This window comes from Trichechus manatus, unplaced genomic scaffold (genome assembly GCF_000243295.1).
Source record: "Trichechus manatus latirostris isolate Lorelei unplaced genomic scaffold, TriManLat1.0 scaffold00154, whole genome shotgun sequence".
In the NCBI taxonomy this organism is placed as follows: domain Eukaryota; kingdom Metazoa; phylum Chordata; class Mammalia; order Sirenia; family Trichechidae; genus Trichechus; species Trichechus manatus.
In genome coordinates, this window is record NW_004444090.1 from 1,755,728 (window position 1) to 1,771,701 (window position 15,974).

At 36.2% G+C, this 15,974-nt stretch overlaps 1 protein-coding gene across 2 annotated transcripts in view; it reads left to right on the plus strand.

Annotated features, from left to right (window-relative positions):
- ME1 (malic enzyme 1) overlaps window positions 1-15,974 on the plus strand; it is a 202,648-nt gene that overhangs the window by 171,141 nt on the left and 15,533 nt on the right. For both annotated transcript variants that reach the window (XM_004386048.2, XM_023740369.1), the window contains exon 10: window positions 15,346-15,451. In XM_004386048.2, the coding sequence (XP_004386105.1) occupies window positions 15,346-15,451 (106 nt within the window). The remainder of the gene's footprint in view (window positions 1-15,345; window positions 15,452-15,974) is intronic.

Consider the following 15,974-nt stretch of genomic DNA (forward strand, 5'->3'; position numbering starts at 1 on the left):
ATCTTAAAATTGCTGTATTCAGAACTGAAACAAGGGAAATATGATGGCAGGCTTACTGTGAGATTTTGATTGAAGCTAAAGATCATGCCTTTTATCTCTTCATATCTTAAAAAGCCTATGCACTACATGCCAGATGATAAATATTTTCTTAAATAACTGAATTAATTAATGAGTGGTCTTCCAGACAGATGAACCAGAATGTGCAAAAGAAAATATTTTAGTATAAGAGAATATTTAGGGATTAGGTTTGAAAGGAAGCGATGGCACATGATGAAGGATTTTCTCAATCCTGGATATGAGCAACTGAAACTTAATGCAGGGGAGATTTGCTTCTTCATTCACTCTGATGGAAATGTAGTGGGGGTGCCTTGTAGTGAGGGGAAACTAGAAAAAGAAGCTACTTAGTTACAAAACTACTGCAGTGATCTAGATGAAAAATAGTGGGGGTCCGAGTTAAAGCACTGACTATGGGAGTGAGAGAAAGAAGTTTGATTCCATATATATGTTGGATGTAGAATTAGAATACTTAGTAACTGATTAAATATGGAGGGTGGGGAGTAGGGTAGAGTCGGAATCTAACTGGAGTTTTTGGGTGACTAGGTATGTGATGCAGCAGTTAATGTAAAGAAGGAAAAAAGAATAGACCAGTTTAAGGGGAGAGATAATGAGATCAGTTTTGGAAGGTTTAAGGTGCCTGTGGAGATCTCAGATGGAGATGTCCCCAGGGCAGTTGGAAATACAGGACATAACACTCAGGATAAGGGTTTGGGCTGGAGATAGGGATTTGGGGATCATCAGCACTTAAATAGTTGGAACCATGGAAAAAGCTGAACAAATTGTGCTGTACTTACGAATGTAAAACATTTAAGAATCTAAAAAGTGGAAGACTGTGACTGTGGTTTCTAATGGCATTTTTATATGATATCTATATAAATTATGTAGGTTTTAGTATCTCAAATGATTTTAACATAGACTTATTGAACTGAGACTACAAATTCCACGGACTACAATTTTTCAAATAACTATGAAGTTGCTGGCTAGACCTAATCAGTCACTTTTACTTCATGTCTTTTACTTGCCAAAGTTAAGAAGGGCGTATATTCTGCTTGCCAAGATAAAGAAACTTACATTTTTAAATAGCTGTTATATATTTAATAGCTTGTTCACTATTTAATATAAAAGAAACATATAAAGTTTTCATTAACCATTTTTCCTTTCATGTTTTTAAACACTCAAAATTCTTAAATTGATTTGTGTGGTGGAAGTAATAAATCTCAGAATAACTAGTAACTGAGTATAATCTGGCTTTCAAATTTACTGCCTAATTTATTTCTGTGTTTGTTATCCTTCATTTCTCAATACTTTTACAACATATCCTGAAAACCAGTAATAATCATTTCATTTTATTAACTTGTAATGTAAATGCTTAAATAAATTTAAAAATCATAGAAGTTTTAAATAAAAAATGTTATCAGTCAAACTCCTTCACTTTTTAAAGATATAAAACCAAAAAGTAAACTGTTAGCTCAGCTCATCTATGGAATTATCTTCATCAGGCTAGATAATAATTTTTCTAACATGTTTTCTATTTTCATTTTCGACATCACAGCTATATCATTTTCCGTATTAACCTCACATCCATATGTATGACAGAATGAGTTTGTACGATAAAATGTCAACATTTTAAATAACTCATCAGTATCAGTAAGGTTGCTTGAAATAGGATACTTGGTCATTGATAATAGTCAATTACTTTAGAATTTTATATCAGGAAAGAATTGATACATCTATCCATTTAGCCAACTAAAATAAACATTTAAATACAGACAAACCAGGAAAATCATCCACATGTAGTAAAGCAGAGAAATGAGGGGACTTTAGCTCTGAGCAAAGTTAAAAGGCCAACAAATAGAGGAAGCATCAACAGCTTTGTTCTGGGGCCTCTTTCAAGTGCATGGGGAAGCTGGGTGTGTATAGCAGGATAACGTTGTGATGGTCAAAGAAAGCCCTTTCCTCCCTTTTCCTCACCAAACGTTGCCTATTCTCCTTTCTTAATATCTCTGTACCCCTCTGTTCCTCTCTATCGCCTCCATGACTGCCCTAGCTCAGGCCCTTGTTGCGTCTGGCCTGGAGTATTCAATAGCCCATAACCCACCCTTAGTCCCTCCACTGCAGCCCTGAAAGGATCTTCTCCCAAAGAGATGTGATCATGTTACTACCCTGTTGAAAATTGATGGGATCTTCTCATTACTTGGAAAATGCATGTTGAAGTCTTCCTCATGGCTTGAAAACCTCTGTATGCTGGCCACAATCTTATCCTATCAGACCCACAGACAGAAAGAGAGACACTGTGCACCTGCTAACACAGCACAAAAAAAGAAAAAATAAATAAATGTAGACAAACCAATACTTGATTAAAAGAAATCTTCCAAAATAAAAATTAGGAGGAGAATAAAAACAGTAAAGAAAGGATGAAAAAGGAGCATCACCAGCATGATTTTTACAGTGAAACTTGTGACAGCGAGAACTCAATGGGACTGCCTTGTTTTTCTGGGTCTTGCAAGTTTTCCACCTTTGACAAGGTGCAGTCTTACCACTTTTCTATTGCTTATTTTAGTGGAAAATATTTGAGTTTTCCTTCTCTGACATGTTTCCGCCTTACACAGGTTGCACACTTTCACAGGTTTTACTGTGTTTGTATTTCACAGTGTTGATTTGAAGAATTTTCAGGAAGGACAAGAAGCAACAAAACCAATCCAGACTTAATCTCTTCCTTAAATAGATACAGTTTGGCTTCCACTAATAAACAAATTAATGGTACAACATTAAAACATAAAAGCTCAAAATATAAAATAGGATATGAGTAGATATCCTGAAAGGTAGGGTTCATCTAACCCAGAAGAAGACTATACACTGAATTTTGTTTTGATTTTGGTTTTATTTTGTTCTGTTTTAAAAAATTCTCAAATTATTTCATTTTATTCGTTCATTTATGTTTGCTTTATAGTTAAATGTTTGGCATCTATAGAAAGAGATTGTTATAGATACAGTTATTAGCATTTACTTTTTGTTTAAAAGATACTCAGACTTTCAACAAGTATATTTTGAGTGCTTACCTTGTGCCAGGCACTAACTAAAATATAAAATCCATTAGGATAGGGATTTAGGCTGTTTTATTTATTGCTGTATTCCCAATGGAGTTTGTTTTTTAGTTAGTGTTAGAAGAGACAGATAAACAATTGAATAAGGCATTATATGATAGATGATAAATACTATGAAGAAAAATAAAGCTGGAAAGAAGGTTAGAAAGGGGGAGAGGTGCTATGCAATATTCAATGGGGTCTTCAGGGAAGACCCTACTGAGAAAGTAAAATTTGAGCCAAGACAAGAAGATGAAGGATCAAGCTGTGACGGTATCTGGGGAAGGGTGTTCCAGGGAAAGAGATCAGCAAGAATAAAATGCCTGAGGTGGAAACAGCATAACATGTTCAAAGAAAAGCAAGGAGGCCCAGAAGGATACAATGGGGTGTAGGTGCTATATCTTGGGAGATTATGTGGAGATGTGACAGGGAGAGAGATGTCAAGGATGACTTCAAGATTTTGACCTGGATAACTAGAAAGATAGAATTGCCGCTAACTGTTTAATCAATATTTACCATTCATCTTTCCTTTATTTCCCTCCTAAGAGCTTGATCATTAGGTCTAAGGCTTGAAACCCCAGGGTGTGTGGAGAAAGTCTTCCTTCACTATGCTTTATCAGCGTTTCAGCCACCAGTGGTGCTGCCACCACCTTGAATGATCATTAATAAATTTTATGCATTGTAGTTTAAAAAAATAATAAGAATTCTAACTCATGAGAGACTTTCCAGCTTGGTGAAATTATCTGACTTGATTATTTTTCTCCTTCTTTTCCATTTCATATAGAGTATGATTAATGTATATCTAGATATTAAAAAGAACAGAGGTAAAAGATGAATCTTTTAGCCAGACATGAGTCTTTTAGCCAGTCAGAAAATTATGGGCATTGACTTTAAATTATATAAATTTAAATACTGATGGAGTTACAGATAAAATAGACTTTAAAACAAAATCTACCATAAAAGACGAAGGGCATTATATAATGATTAAAGAGACAATCCATCATGAAGACATAACCGTAATAAATATTTATCCACCCAATGACAGGGCTGAAAAATACATAAAACAAACTTCAACAGCACTGAAAAGAGAAATTCACAGTTCCACAATAATAGTAGGAGACTTCAACACACCACTTTCAATAAAGGACAGAACATCTAGAAAGGCACTCAGCAAAGATACAGAAGATCTAAAGGTCACACATCAACCAACTTGAACTCATAGACATATGTAGAACACTCCACCCAACAGGTACAAAGTACACATTCTTTTACAACACACATGGAACATGCTCCAAAATAGTCTACATCTTAGGCCACAAAGCAGCCCTCAATAAAATCCAAAACAATGAGTTAATACAAAGTATCTTCTCTAATCACAATACCATCAAAGTAGAAATTAAAAACAGGAAGAGCAAGGAAAAATATCAAATACATGGAAACTTAATAACACCCTGCTTAAAAACCACTGGGTAATAGAAGAAATCAAAGATGGAATCAAAAAATTCCTGGAATCAAACGAAAATGAAAACACATCATACCATAACCTTTGGGACACAGCAAAGGCAGTTCTCGGAAGTCAATTTATAGCAATAGTGCACACATCAAAAAAGAAGAAAGGGACAAAATCAAAACATTAGCTACACAACTTGAACAAGTAGAAAGAGAACAGCAAAAGAAGTCCACAGCCACCAGAAGAAAAGAAATAATAAAGATCAAGCAGAAATAAATAGAGAACAGAAAAACAATGGAAAGAACTGACAAACCATTGGCCAAATTGACAAAAGAAAAACAGGAGAGGATGCAAATAACTCAAATAAGAAATGAAATGGGGAACATTACAACAGAACCAACTGAAATAAAAAGGATCATAACAGAGTACTATAAAAATTATACTCCAACAAACTGGAAAACCTAGAGGAAATGGACAAATTTCTAGAAACACACTACCTACCCAGACTAACACAGAATGATGTTGAAAATCTGAACAGACCCATAACAAGAGAAGAGATTGAAAAGGGAACAAAAAAAGTCCCAACAACAACAACAAAAAAAAACGCTGGCCTAGATGGCTTCACTGGAGAATTTTACCAAAACATTCAGAAAAGCGCTTACATCAGTACTACTCAAACTATTTCAGAACATACAAAAGGAAGGGGTACTTCCAAATTCATTCTATGAAGCCAGCATTACCCTGATACCAAAACCAGGCAAAGACACCACAAAACAAGAAAATTACAAACCAATATCTCTCATGCATATAGATGGAAAAATTCTCAACAAAATTCTAGCCAATAAAATTCAGCATCATATTAAAAAAATAATACACCACGACCAAGTAAGATTCATACCAGGTATGCAAGGATGGTTCAACATTAGAAATTCAATCAACGTAACCCACCACATAAATAAAACAAAAGAACCACATGATCATCTCAATTGACATAGAAAAGACATTAGACAAAGTCCAACACCCATTCCTGATAAAAAACTCTCAATAAAATAGGTATAGAAAGTAAATTCCTCAACATAATAAAGAGCATCTATACAAACCCAACAGCTAACATCATTCTTAATGGAGAGAGGCTGAAAACATTCCCATTGAGAACAGGAACAAGAGAAGGATGCCCTTTATCACCAGGCCTATTTAACATTGTGCTGGAAGTCCTAGCTAGAGCAATAAGGCAAGAAAAAGAAATAAAGGGCATCCAAATTGGTAATGAAGAAGTTAAACTGTCCCTATTTGCAGATAATATGATATTATACATAGAAAACCCAAAAGACTGTGTGAGAAAACTACTGGAACTAATAGAAAGATTCAGCAGAGTAACAGGATATAAGGTAAACATACAAAAATCAGTTTGATTTCTGTACACCAATAAAGAGACTGATGATCAAGGAAATCAGGAAAGCAATACCATTTATAATAGCCCCTAAAAAAATAAAATACTTAGGAATAAATCTAACCAGGGATGTAAAAGTCCTATACAAAGAAAACTACAAAACACTACTGCAAGAAACCAAAAGAGATCTACATAAATGTAAAAACATACCATGCTCATGGATAGGTAGACTCAACATTGTGAAAGTGTCAGTTCTACCCAAAGCAGTCTGCAAATACAATACAATCCCAATTCAAATAACAACAGCGTTCTTTAAAGAGAAAAACTCATGGAAAAACTCATCATTAACTTTACATGGAAAGGGAAGAGTCCTCAGATAAGTAAAGTACTATTGAAGAAGAAGAATACGGTAGGAGGATTTGGACTCCTTGACCTCAGAACCTACTATCCAGCTACCGAAGTCAAAACAGCCTGGTACTGATACAACGACAGATACATTGACCAATGGAACAGAATTGAGAAACCAGATGTAAATCCATCCACCTATGGTCACCTGATCTTTGACAAGGGCCCAAAGTCCATCAAATGGGGAAAAGACAGTCTTTTTAACAAATAGTGCTGGCAAAACTGGATGTCCATCTGCAAAAAAATGAAACACGATGCATACCTTACACCATACACAAAAACTAATTCAAAATGGATCAAAAACCTAAATATGAAACCTAAAACTATAAAGATCATAGAAGGAAAAACAGAATCAATGCTAGAGGCCCTAATACACAGCATAAAAAGCATACAAACCATAACTAACAAGACACAAACTCCAAAAGATAAGCTAGATAACTAGTATCTTCTAAAAATTAAACACTTATGCTCATCAGAAGACTTCACCAAAAGAGTAAAAAGAGAACTTACACACTGGGAAAAAAAATTTTGGCTATGACAAATGCAACAAAGATCTAATCTCTAAAATCTACAGGAAAATCCAACACCTCTAGAACAAAAGACAAATAATCCAATTAAAAAATGGGCAAAGGACATGAACAGACACTTCACCAAAGAAGACATTCATTTAGCCAACAGACACATGAGGAAATGCTTGTGATCACTAGCCATTAGAGAAATGCAAATCCAAACCACAATAACATACCATCTGTCATGGTTTGAATTATGTCCCCCAAAAAATGTGTGGATAAATTTAGCTGGGCCGTGATTCCCAGAATTGTATGGTTGGGCTCCATTTTGTGATGATAATTTTATGTTAAGGAGGATTAGGGTGGGATTGTAACACCACCCTTACCCAGGTCACATCCCTGATCCAGTGTAAAAGGAGTTTCCCTACGGTGTGGCCTGCACCAACTTTTACCTTACAAGAGATAAAAGGAAAGGGAAGCAAGCTAAGAATTGGGGACCTCATACCACCAAGAAGAAACACTAGGAGCAGAGTGCATCCTTTGGACCTGAGGTTCCTGTGCAGAGAAACTCCTAGTCCAGGGGAAGACTGATGACAACGAGGACCTTCCTCCAGAGCCGACAGAGAGAGAAAGCCTTCCCCTGGAGCTAACACCCTGAATTTGGACTTCTAGCCTACTAGACTGTGAGAAAATAAATTTCTCTTTGTTAAAGCCATCCACTTGTGGTATTTCTGTTATAGCAGCACTAGATGACTAAGACAGCATCTCACCCCAACATTACTGGCACGAATCAAAAAAAACAGAAAATAACAAATATTGGAGAGGCTGCGAGGAGATTGGAACACTTATGCACTGCTAGTGGGAATGCAAAATCGTGCAACTATTTTGGAAAACGATATGGCACTTCCTTAGAAAGCTAGAAATAGAAATACCATATGATCCAGTAATCCCACTCCTAGGAATATATCCTAGAGAAATAAGAGCAGTCACACAAATAGACATATGCACAGCAGTGTTCATTGCAGCATTGTTCACAATAGCAAAAAGATGGAAACAACCTAAGTGCCCATCAAGAAGATGAATGGATAAACAAAATATGGTACATAGACACAATGGAGTAACTACACAATGATAAAGAACAATGATGAATCTGCAAAGCATCTCGCAACATGGATGAATCTGGAGGGCGTTATGCTGAATGAAGTAGGTCAATCACAAAAGGACAAATACTGTTTGAGACCACTACTATAAAAACTCATGAAAAGGTTTACACACAAAAGAAACAATCTTTGATAGTTACAAGAGAGGCAAGGGATGGAAAAACACTAAATAGACAATAGATAAGTGATAACTTTGGTGAAGGGTGAGATAGTATACAGTACTGGGGAAGCCAGCACAACTTGTACAAGGCAACGTCATGAAAACTCCATAGACACATCCAAACTCCCTGAGGGACCGAATCACTGGGCTGAGGGCTGTGGGGACCATGGTCTCAGGGAACATCTAGCTCAGTTGGCATAATAACATCATTTATAAAGAAAATGTTCTACATTCTACTTTGGTTAGTAGCGTCTGGGTTCTTAAAAGCTTGTGAGTGGCCATCTAAGACACCACTGGTCTCACCTGTCAGGAGCAAGGGAGAATGAAGAAAGCCAAAGACAAAAGGGAAAGAGTAGTCCAAAGGACTAATAGACCACAACTACCACATCCTCCACCAGACTGAGTCTAACACAACTGGATGGTGCCAGGCTACCACCACTGATTCCTCTGACAGAGATCACAATAGAGGGTCCTGGACAGAGCTGGAGAAAAACGTAGAACAAAATTCAAACTCAAAAAAGACCAGACTTACTGATCTGACAGAGACTGGCGAAACTCCAAGAGTATAGCCCCTGGATACCCTTTTAGCTCAGTAATGAAGTCACTCTTGAGGTTCACCCTTCAGCCAAAGATTCAGACAGGCCCATAAAACAAAATGAGACTAAAGGGGCACACCAGCCCAGTGGCAAGGACTAGAAGGCAGGAAGAGACAAGAAGGCTGGTAATAGGGAATCCAAGGTGGAGAAAAGTAGAGTGTTGACATATCATGGGGTTGGTAACCAGTGTCACAAAACAATATGTGTACTAATTGTTTAATGAGGGGCCAGTTTGTTCTGTAAACCTTCATCTAAAGTACAGTTTAAAAAAAGGTAAAAAATAACTGATGGAGTTAACCACCAACTATTTGAAATTATTACCATATTCACCCCTTATTTTGATCTCATATGGAAAATACTTTTTTTAGTTTGTCCTGAGATGATGGAAACATGGCTCTGAGCTCTTTAGCCAGCGTGTATACCTGCATCACAACTGTTGCAGTGAAGCGCTACTGGCAGTGCACTGGGAAGGCTCTGTCTACAGGTTCAAAGACTTGCCATATTCAACTTCGATAAACTAATGGCAGGGCAGCAAAAGCAGTTCAGTAAAATGGGGTAAGTAGTTGAATCAGGCATAGATTCAAAGAAAGCACTTGTGGAAGAGTTCTTCTAGTGCATACGTATAGGAAGGAATATGTATTTGTCAATGACAATCTATAACTAACTTATTTATACCTGTCCTGGGTCATGGACTGCTAATCCATAATCTTGTAATCTTTGCCACCTACCCTTCTTCCCCTCGCCACTCCCAGCCAATCCCAACTCCCATGACAGCATACTTGCTTTTGAAAAAGATAGTAATTCAATCTAGTCATGTCTTCTTCCCTGTACTAAGAATTAACACAGAATAAAAGGAGAGGGAAATTAAAGAAACAATAACATGGCAAAGAAATCCCTATGTACCCATAATATGTTTTTAACCCTTTATGGTGTAATTGAGACTTTGAAAAAAAAAAAAGTAGAATTTGGGATTTCTGAGGTAAGAGGTACCCACACACACTCTGCCAAAAGAAGACAAAGAGCATTTCAGCAAGGGACCCTGAAAAGGGGGAGTGAAGGTAGAAGAAATCCGCTACATCCATATCCCACTAAAGTGATTGGCATAAAGAATATGGATTCTAAATCAGATTTTGGAAAAAGGAAAAAAATGAGCCATTAGTTCAGAAAATAGAAGTACAAAGGTAAAGATAATCACCCCAAGACCCATATTAACAGATCAAAAAAGGTCATATTGCAATAAATTTTAAAAATATAAATCAGCTTTGAAAATGGTATAGAAAATAGTTGGGAGACCCTTATTTTTCTCCTTTTGATTCTTCCATTGTTGGCAAGTGGAGCCCTTCAGTAATGCTAGTATTAACATTCCATGATTCCTGGCCTTCATTCAGTATTCTCTCAACTTTCAGAAGTCATCACCGAGAATCAAGCCCTTGGCGGTGAGACTGGGGGTAATTTATATTCCTTACTCGATGGAACATCTTCTTGCCAAATTCTGCCTTCAGTGGCTAGGAGCTGACAGTGGTGATACTGTGGTTAATAAAGTAGGATGCTCATGATAAAAGCATATATATTTTCCTTCCTGCAGGGTTTATCTGTCTTCTTTATGGTTTGCTTCTTATTCCAGATGATTTAGGCCTGTTAGACTACATTAAGTATTTTTCAATTACATCTCAGGTTATCAGCTCAAAAAGCAGCACTAGAAATTTTTGACTGTCAGTTTGTATTCTGTAGCTTTCCTACTTTAGAACTCATCATTTTCTACATTTTTTTGGGAAGCATGTCACACATCTTTTAAAATGCATCTAGTAGGGATCTGATAGATTATTTAGTACAGTAATATCAAAAGTGGCTGGTTGTTCTGTTCATCTGGAAAGCTTAAAAAAAAATACACACAGATTCCAGGACATTAACCTGAAATTGAATTAGAATATCTGGAAGCAGGGCTCAGGAATCTATGTTTTCTTCAAGTGATTCTGATGCTGAGCTGGCTTTGGAAACCAAAATCTGGTTCAATTTCATCAGCACTGCCATCATCATGAATCCCAACTATTTTATAGATGGAGAAACCAAGATCCACGCAAGGATCAAAGGACTTGCCCAGGGTCATGTAGTGTGTGTAAGAGCCTAGATAAGGATTCAGCTTTTCTGAATCCTTATGTTTTGTCTATGACATTTATAGATGGCATTTTCTGTGTCTAACTGGGGAAGCTTTTCTTCTCTTTTCTGAATATCATTAAAAAATTTCAGAAGCAATACAAATTTATTTGCTGTTGATATTAGAATGCATTCTGTTAGTTATTTTTGTCACTAGACAACACATTTGTCATAACCTGTTGATATATTGTCTATAATCAACAGTGTGAGGATAACATAAAATACATTTAAAACTTTAAAAAATTGCTGTTTTGGATAATCTGAGACACTGCACTGAGGAATACTTTTTAAATCATTGCATTAAGAAAATGGGGATTGTGTCTCTCTCATTTTTGGATTATTCGTCATCTTTTAAATTCATTTTCACTATAGATTTATAGGTCCACATACAGTATAAACAGACTAGGTAGAGCCTGTTCTTTTTTAGCAGCAGCCCATATTTTTTACCGGTTTGATTTTGGTTATGTCAGCTGTTAATAAAATAATCTCTAAGATTTTTGCTCTTATACTACTTTTATTTTCTTATATGGAAGGATACTTCTTGGCGTGGTAATCTAGTGAAAATGAATAGATTACCATTTTTATGGAGATCACACTGCAAATTTTATTTTAAACTATATACCAGAAACAATTTGGATATACTTTCATTGTCATGTTGTTTGTCCATAGTCGAGTGGTCAAGAACTGGTTGTTTTCTCAGCCTGGGAAAACTCAACTGCTTTCAGCAAGCCTTCATGGTGAGCTGCTAATTCTTCTATTTCATGCTGTGGGCCATGATGTTTTACCATGGATTGTGTGGAATCTTAGTGTTTGGTGAGCCCATGCATTTTTAAAAATAAACCGATTGGAGGCATATTTTCCTCTTAAAACCATTTTTACTATTTCCTCTTTCTATTCTTTTAACAGTCCTGAAAGTTTTATAAATGTTCTTTTTTCTCACAGTCATTTCAGTGGTATATCTGCTTTCTATTTCAAAATAACCGCAAGGTGAAGATTAATTATCTGTTGCTGTTATTAAACAAGTAAACATGACACAGAAAGAATTAATAGAACACTGAAAGCAAAAACTAGAAAGTACGGTAATTCCTTGACCATATTTCAATATTGGTTATTCCTGTGATGGAGAGCATTTTTCAGTTGTGTGGTATTTAAAGGGTGTCAGAAGCATCTGAGAGTTCAAAGAAGAGCCACCCCTTGATTATAGGGAAGGAAGATGGGTCCAATAGAACAGATTAAAAGCATTGGCGTTCCTCGCCTAGTAAAGGAGAAGATGTGATTGTCTATCTTCCAATGTACAAAAGATTATTTAAGGACAATAGTACAGAGTTCAACAAAAATCACAGTAAGCAGAAGTTTAGTTGGGAATAAAAAAAGAATTGTGTAAAATGGTAGAGTTTACATTACTGGGGATCTTCAAAAATTGTATAGACAACTTCCTTGGTTTTAATGGTTTAGTCGCTGGTCTTCCTAAAAGTTAGGGCTTGTTAAGACAAAATCTCCTGACTATGTCTATACTATTTTAAGGTGTCTAAAATGAAGAGACTACTAGTCTAAACGTGTATTAGGTTTTAATAAAATACTGTAGAAGGAATACCAAAAATACAAAAATTCATTCCAGGGAAAGCAACCCCTTACTTCTAATGCAATACATAGGAGCAACAATGAGTAAAAAAGAAGGTGGAATATATAACCAAAACTGAAATCACCTTCTGTATCAGTTGGCTATTGTTGTGTTACCAAAAGCCACGAATCTCGGTAACATACAAAAGTTATTTCTCACGTATTGGGGCAGCTCTGATTATCTTGGCTGGGTGACTGTAAGCTGCAGGTGGGTTCAGGTCTCCTTCACAAGGCTCTCATTCTCCTTGGATCAGCAGGTTGGCCATGTCATGTACTTAGAATGCAGTGGCTAAGGCACTAGAGAGTCAGCAGAAACACCAGTGCCTCTTAAGGCCTAAGCTTGGCACTGGCACACTGTCATTTGAGTCCACATTTTAATGAGCAAAGTAAACCATATGGACAAGTCCAAAGACAAGGGGTAGGAAAGTATACATTGTCTTTTGTAGAAGGAACTGCAAAGTTACATGGCAAAGAGCATTGACACACAAAGGGATGATGAGGGATTGGAGCCAGCAGTTCAGATTACTACTTCCTCTAAATCACAGTCACGTAATTATCCACATATTTGGGGGGAATTATTTGGCACCCCAAATACCTGTGTTTTCTCATTTCTGACTAATAAATTATCATTAGATCTAGCCACTTTTTACCTGCTAGGATTATGCTTGAGTTCTTGTGGTTGAAATATGTAAATCAAATAAATTTCCCAGCTGTGAAGTAAAGAGAGCTGAGGATCAGTGCACCGGGTAGTTGCTCCCTTCCAGCTTTAGTGAGAATTGTAAAGATTTCAGTATTGTCATAGATTTTTTTTGTATTATTAATATCATTTTTAAAGAGCAATTTTTAAAAATATTGTCTCAAATACAGAACAATAACTGAGAATGTTTAGATTTTACTCACAAAATCAGTCTAGGTTTATATCAACTACTTGTTATTTTGGACCCATGACTAAATTCTAAAAAGGCTGTGATAATAAGTAGGCTTCACTGAACAATTTGATGCTTCCTGATGGAGTGGAAATTGAATTATTGGATTCTTTTGAATCATTTTTCTTTAATAAACATGATGAATAAGAATATAGAATAAAAATACTCAGTATAACTGGAGACTAGCATGTCCTCTGCCAAAGGGACTATGAAACAGTGAGCTTCAAGCCTCATTCTGAATGAATTAAATAAGATTCCTTTTCACAGTGTCTCAGTTGTAGTGTATTTTAGTGTGTAGGGAGAAAAGGTAAGAACCCAGAAATGACTAACAGTAAATGCTGTCATGATCATATGGAAAATGGTAGTACATAGCTATCTAGCTCTTTACAGCAGACTAGAAGAAAATGCACCAAAATAATAAGTGCTAGAATCATTTTTTTCTTCTTCATGGTAATTTTAATTACAGCAACAACTAATATTTATTGCCTTCTTGCTATAAACTAGGCACTGTTCTAAGTGCTTACGTGTATTATTTTATTTAATCTACGAACAATCTGATGGGATAGAACTTCTTGTTTATCCTGTTTTACAGATGAGGAAACAGGCACAGAAAGGTTCATGTGTTTCAAATTTTCTATAATTCACATATATTACTTTTAAAAACAAATAAAATGATGATAACCTTTTAGAGCAAGAAAATTGTACCATTTTGGGGATTAACCATTCGCAGATACTTGAATGTATACCAACTGTAAAGCTTTTTCTCCAGGGGTATTGTGCCGAATTGGAAAGACTTTGAGTCCCAGTACAATCACTTGCCTTGGACAAGTCGTTTAACGTCTCTGAATCTCAATTTCCTCATATGTAAAAAAGACTCGAATTACACTCGCCCTACTTCTCAAGATTGCTGAAGGGACCAAATGAAATATGTCAGAACAACTTATGAGCCATAAAGTACCATATAAAGTTACGTGGTGATTTATTATGTAGCCAAAGATCTTAAAATTATAATTAGCTGTTGTTTCCTGGACAGCATATGGCACAGTTACAATCAAAACATTAAAAACAAAAATACTTATTCAGCTAATACTTATTTAGAACAGCTAATGTTATTGTGTGCCGTAGAGTTGATTCCTACTCATAGCGACCCTGTGGAACAGAGTACAATCGCCCTGTAGGGTTTCCTAGGCTGAAATCTCTAAGAAAACAGATTGCCTAGTGTTTTCTCCCGCAGACCCGCTGGTGGGTTCGAACCACTCACCTTTCGGTTAGCAACTGAGCACTTAACCATTGCCCCACCAGGGCTCCTAGAAGAGCTAATATTTAAATCATAATATATTGTGATATAAATATGATATTCATATTGTAATTCATATTATGATGTAAATATGGCATCAATTTTCGTTCTTAATCAATGGTACATAAATTGGTAGTGCTGCAGCTAAAAACCAACTCTAGATTCTGAGACACTGCTGTATTAATGTGTAGTGAACAATGTTTTTATTTAAATCATATTTTGCATTACCATTTGCTAATGTTGGTTTCTAGGTAGACTTAGAATACTTAGAATTAAATAATAAATAAATGAGGGAAAGACTTTGTTCACTGCTGTATCTCCATTGCCTAGACCATTGTTTGACACATAAATTTTAATAGTTGAAAGAATGAATGAAATTATACTCTGGCAATTGGAAGAGACTGTAAGAATAACTGTAACATATAATGCATAAAAATGTTAAGCATAAGTGCTGGTAATATGTATAACATTCTAAAACTTCTTTGACTCACACATATATTTAGCAGATTCATCATTTCTTTTTATTTGCTTTACTTAGGGACGTGCTTCCTTAACACAGGAGAAAGAAGTATTTGCCCAGGAACATGAAGAAATGAAGAACCTAGAAGCCGTTGTTCAAAAAATAAAACCAACTACTCTCATAGGTAAATTTTTTCTCCACCGCCCCCCCCCCCCATTAATTTCCCTTGTGCTGAATTTTGAGGCGTAATTTAGCTTTGTTTCCCCTAATTGCTTTATTCTTCTGTTAAAATAATTTTAATGAGTGATGCTTCCCTTTTATAGTTGAATCAGCTGATTGTCTTAAGTGTTGTTGGGTCAGCCCCCTGACCCTCGGCAATTTCATGCACAACAGAACGAAACACTGCCTTATCCTTCACCATCCCCATGAGTGGTTGCTGATTGGACCATTGTGATCAATAGGGTTTTCATTGGCTGATTTTTTAGAAGTCGATCACCAGGCCTTTATTCCTACTCCATCTTAGTCTGGAAGCTCCGCTGAAACCTCTTCAGCATCGTAGCAACACACAAGCCTCCACTGACAGAAGAATGGTAGGTGTGCATGACAAGCACTGGCCAGGAATCAAACTCCAAACTCTGGTCTCCTACTGGAAGTCAAGAATTCTACCACTGAACCACCAGGGCCCCATGTCTCAAGTGTTATCATAG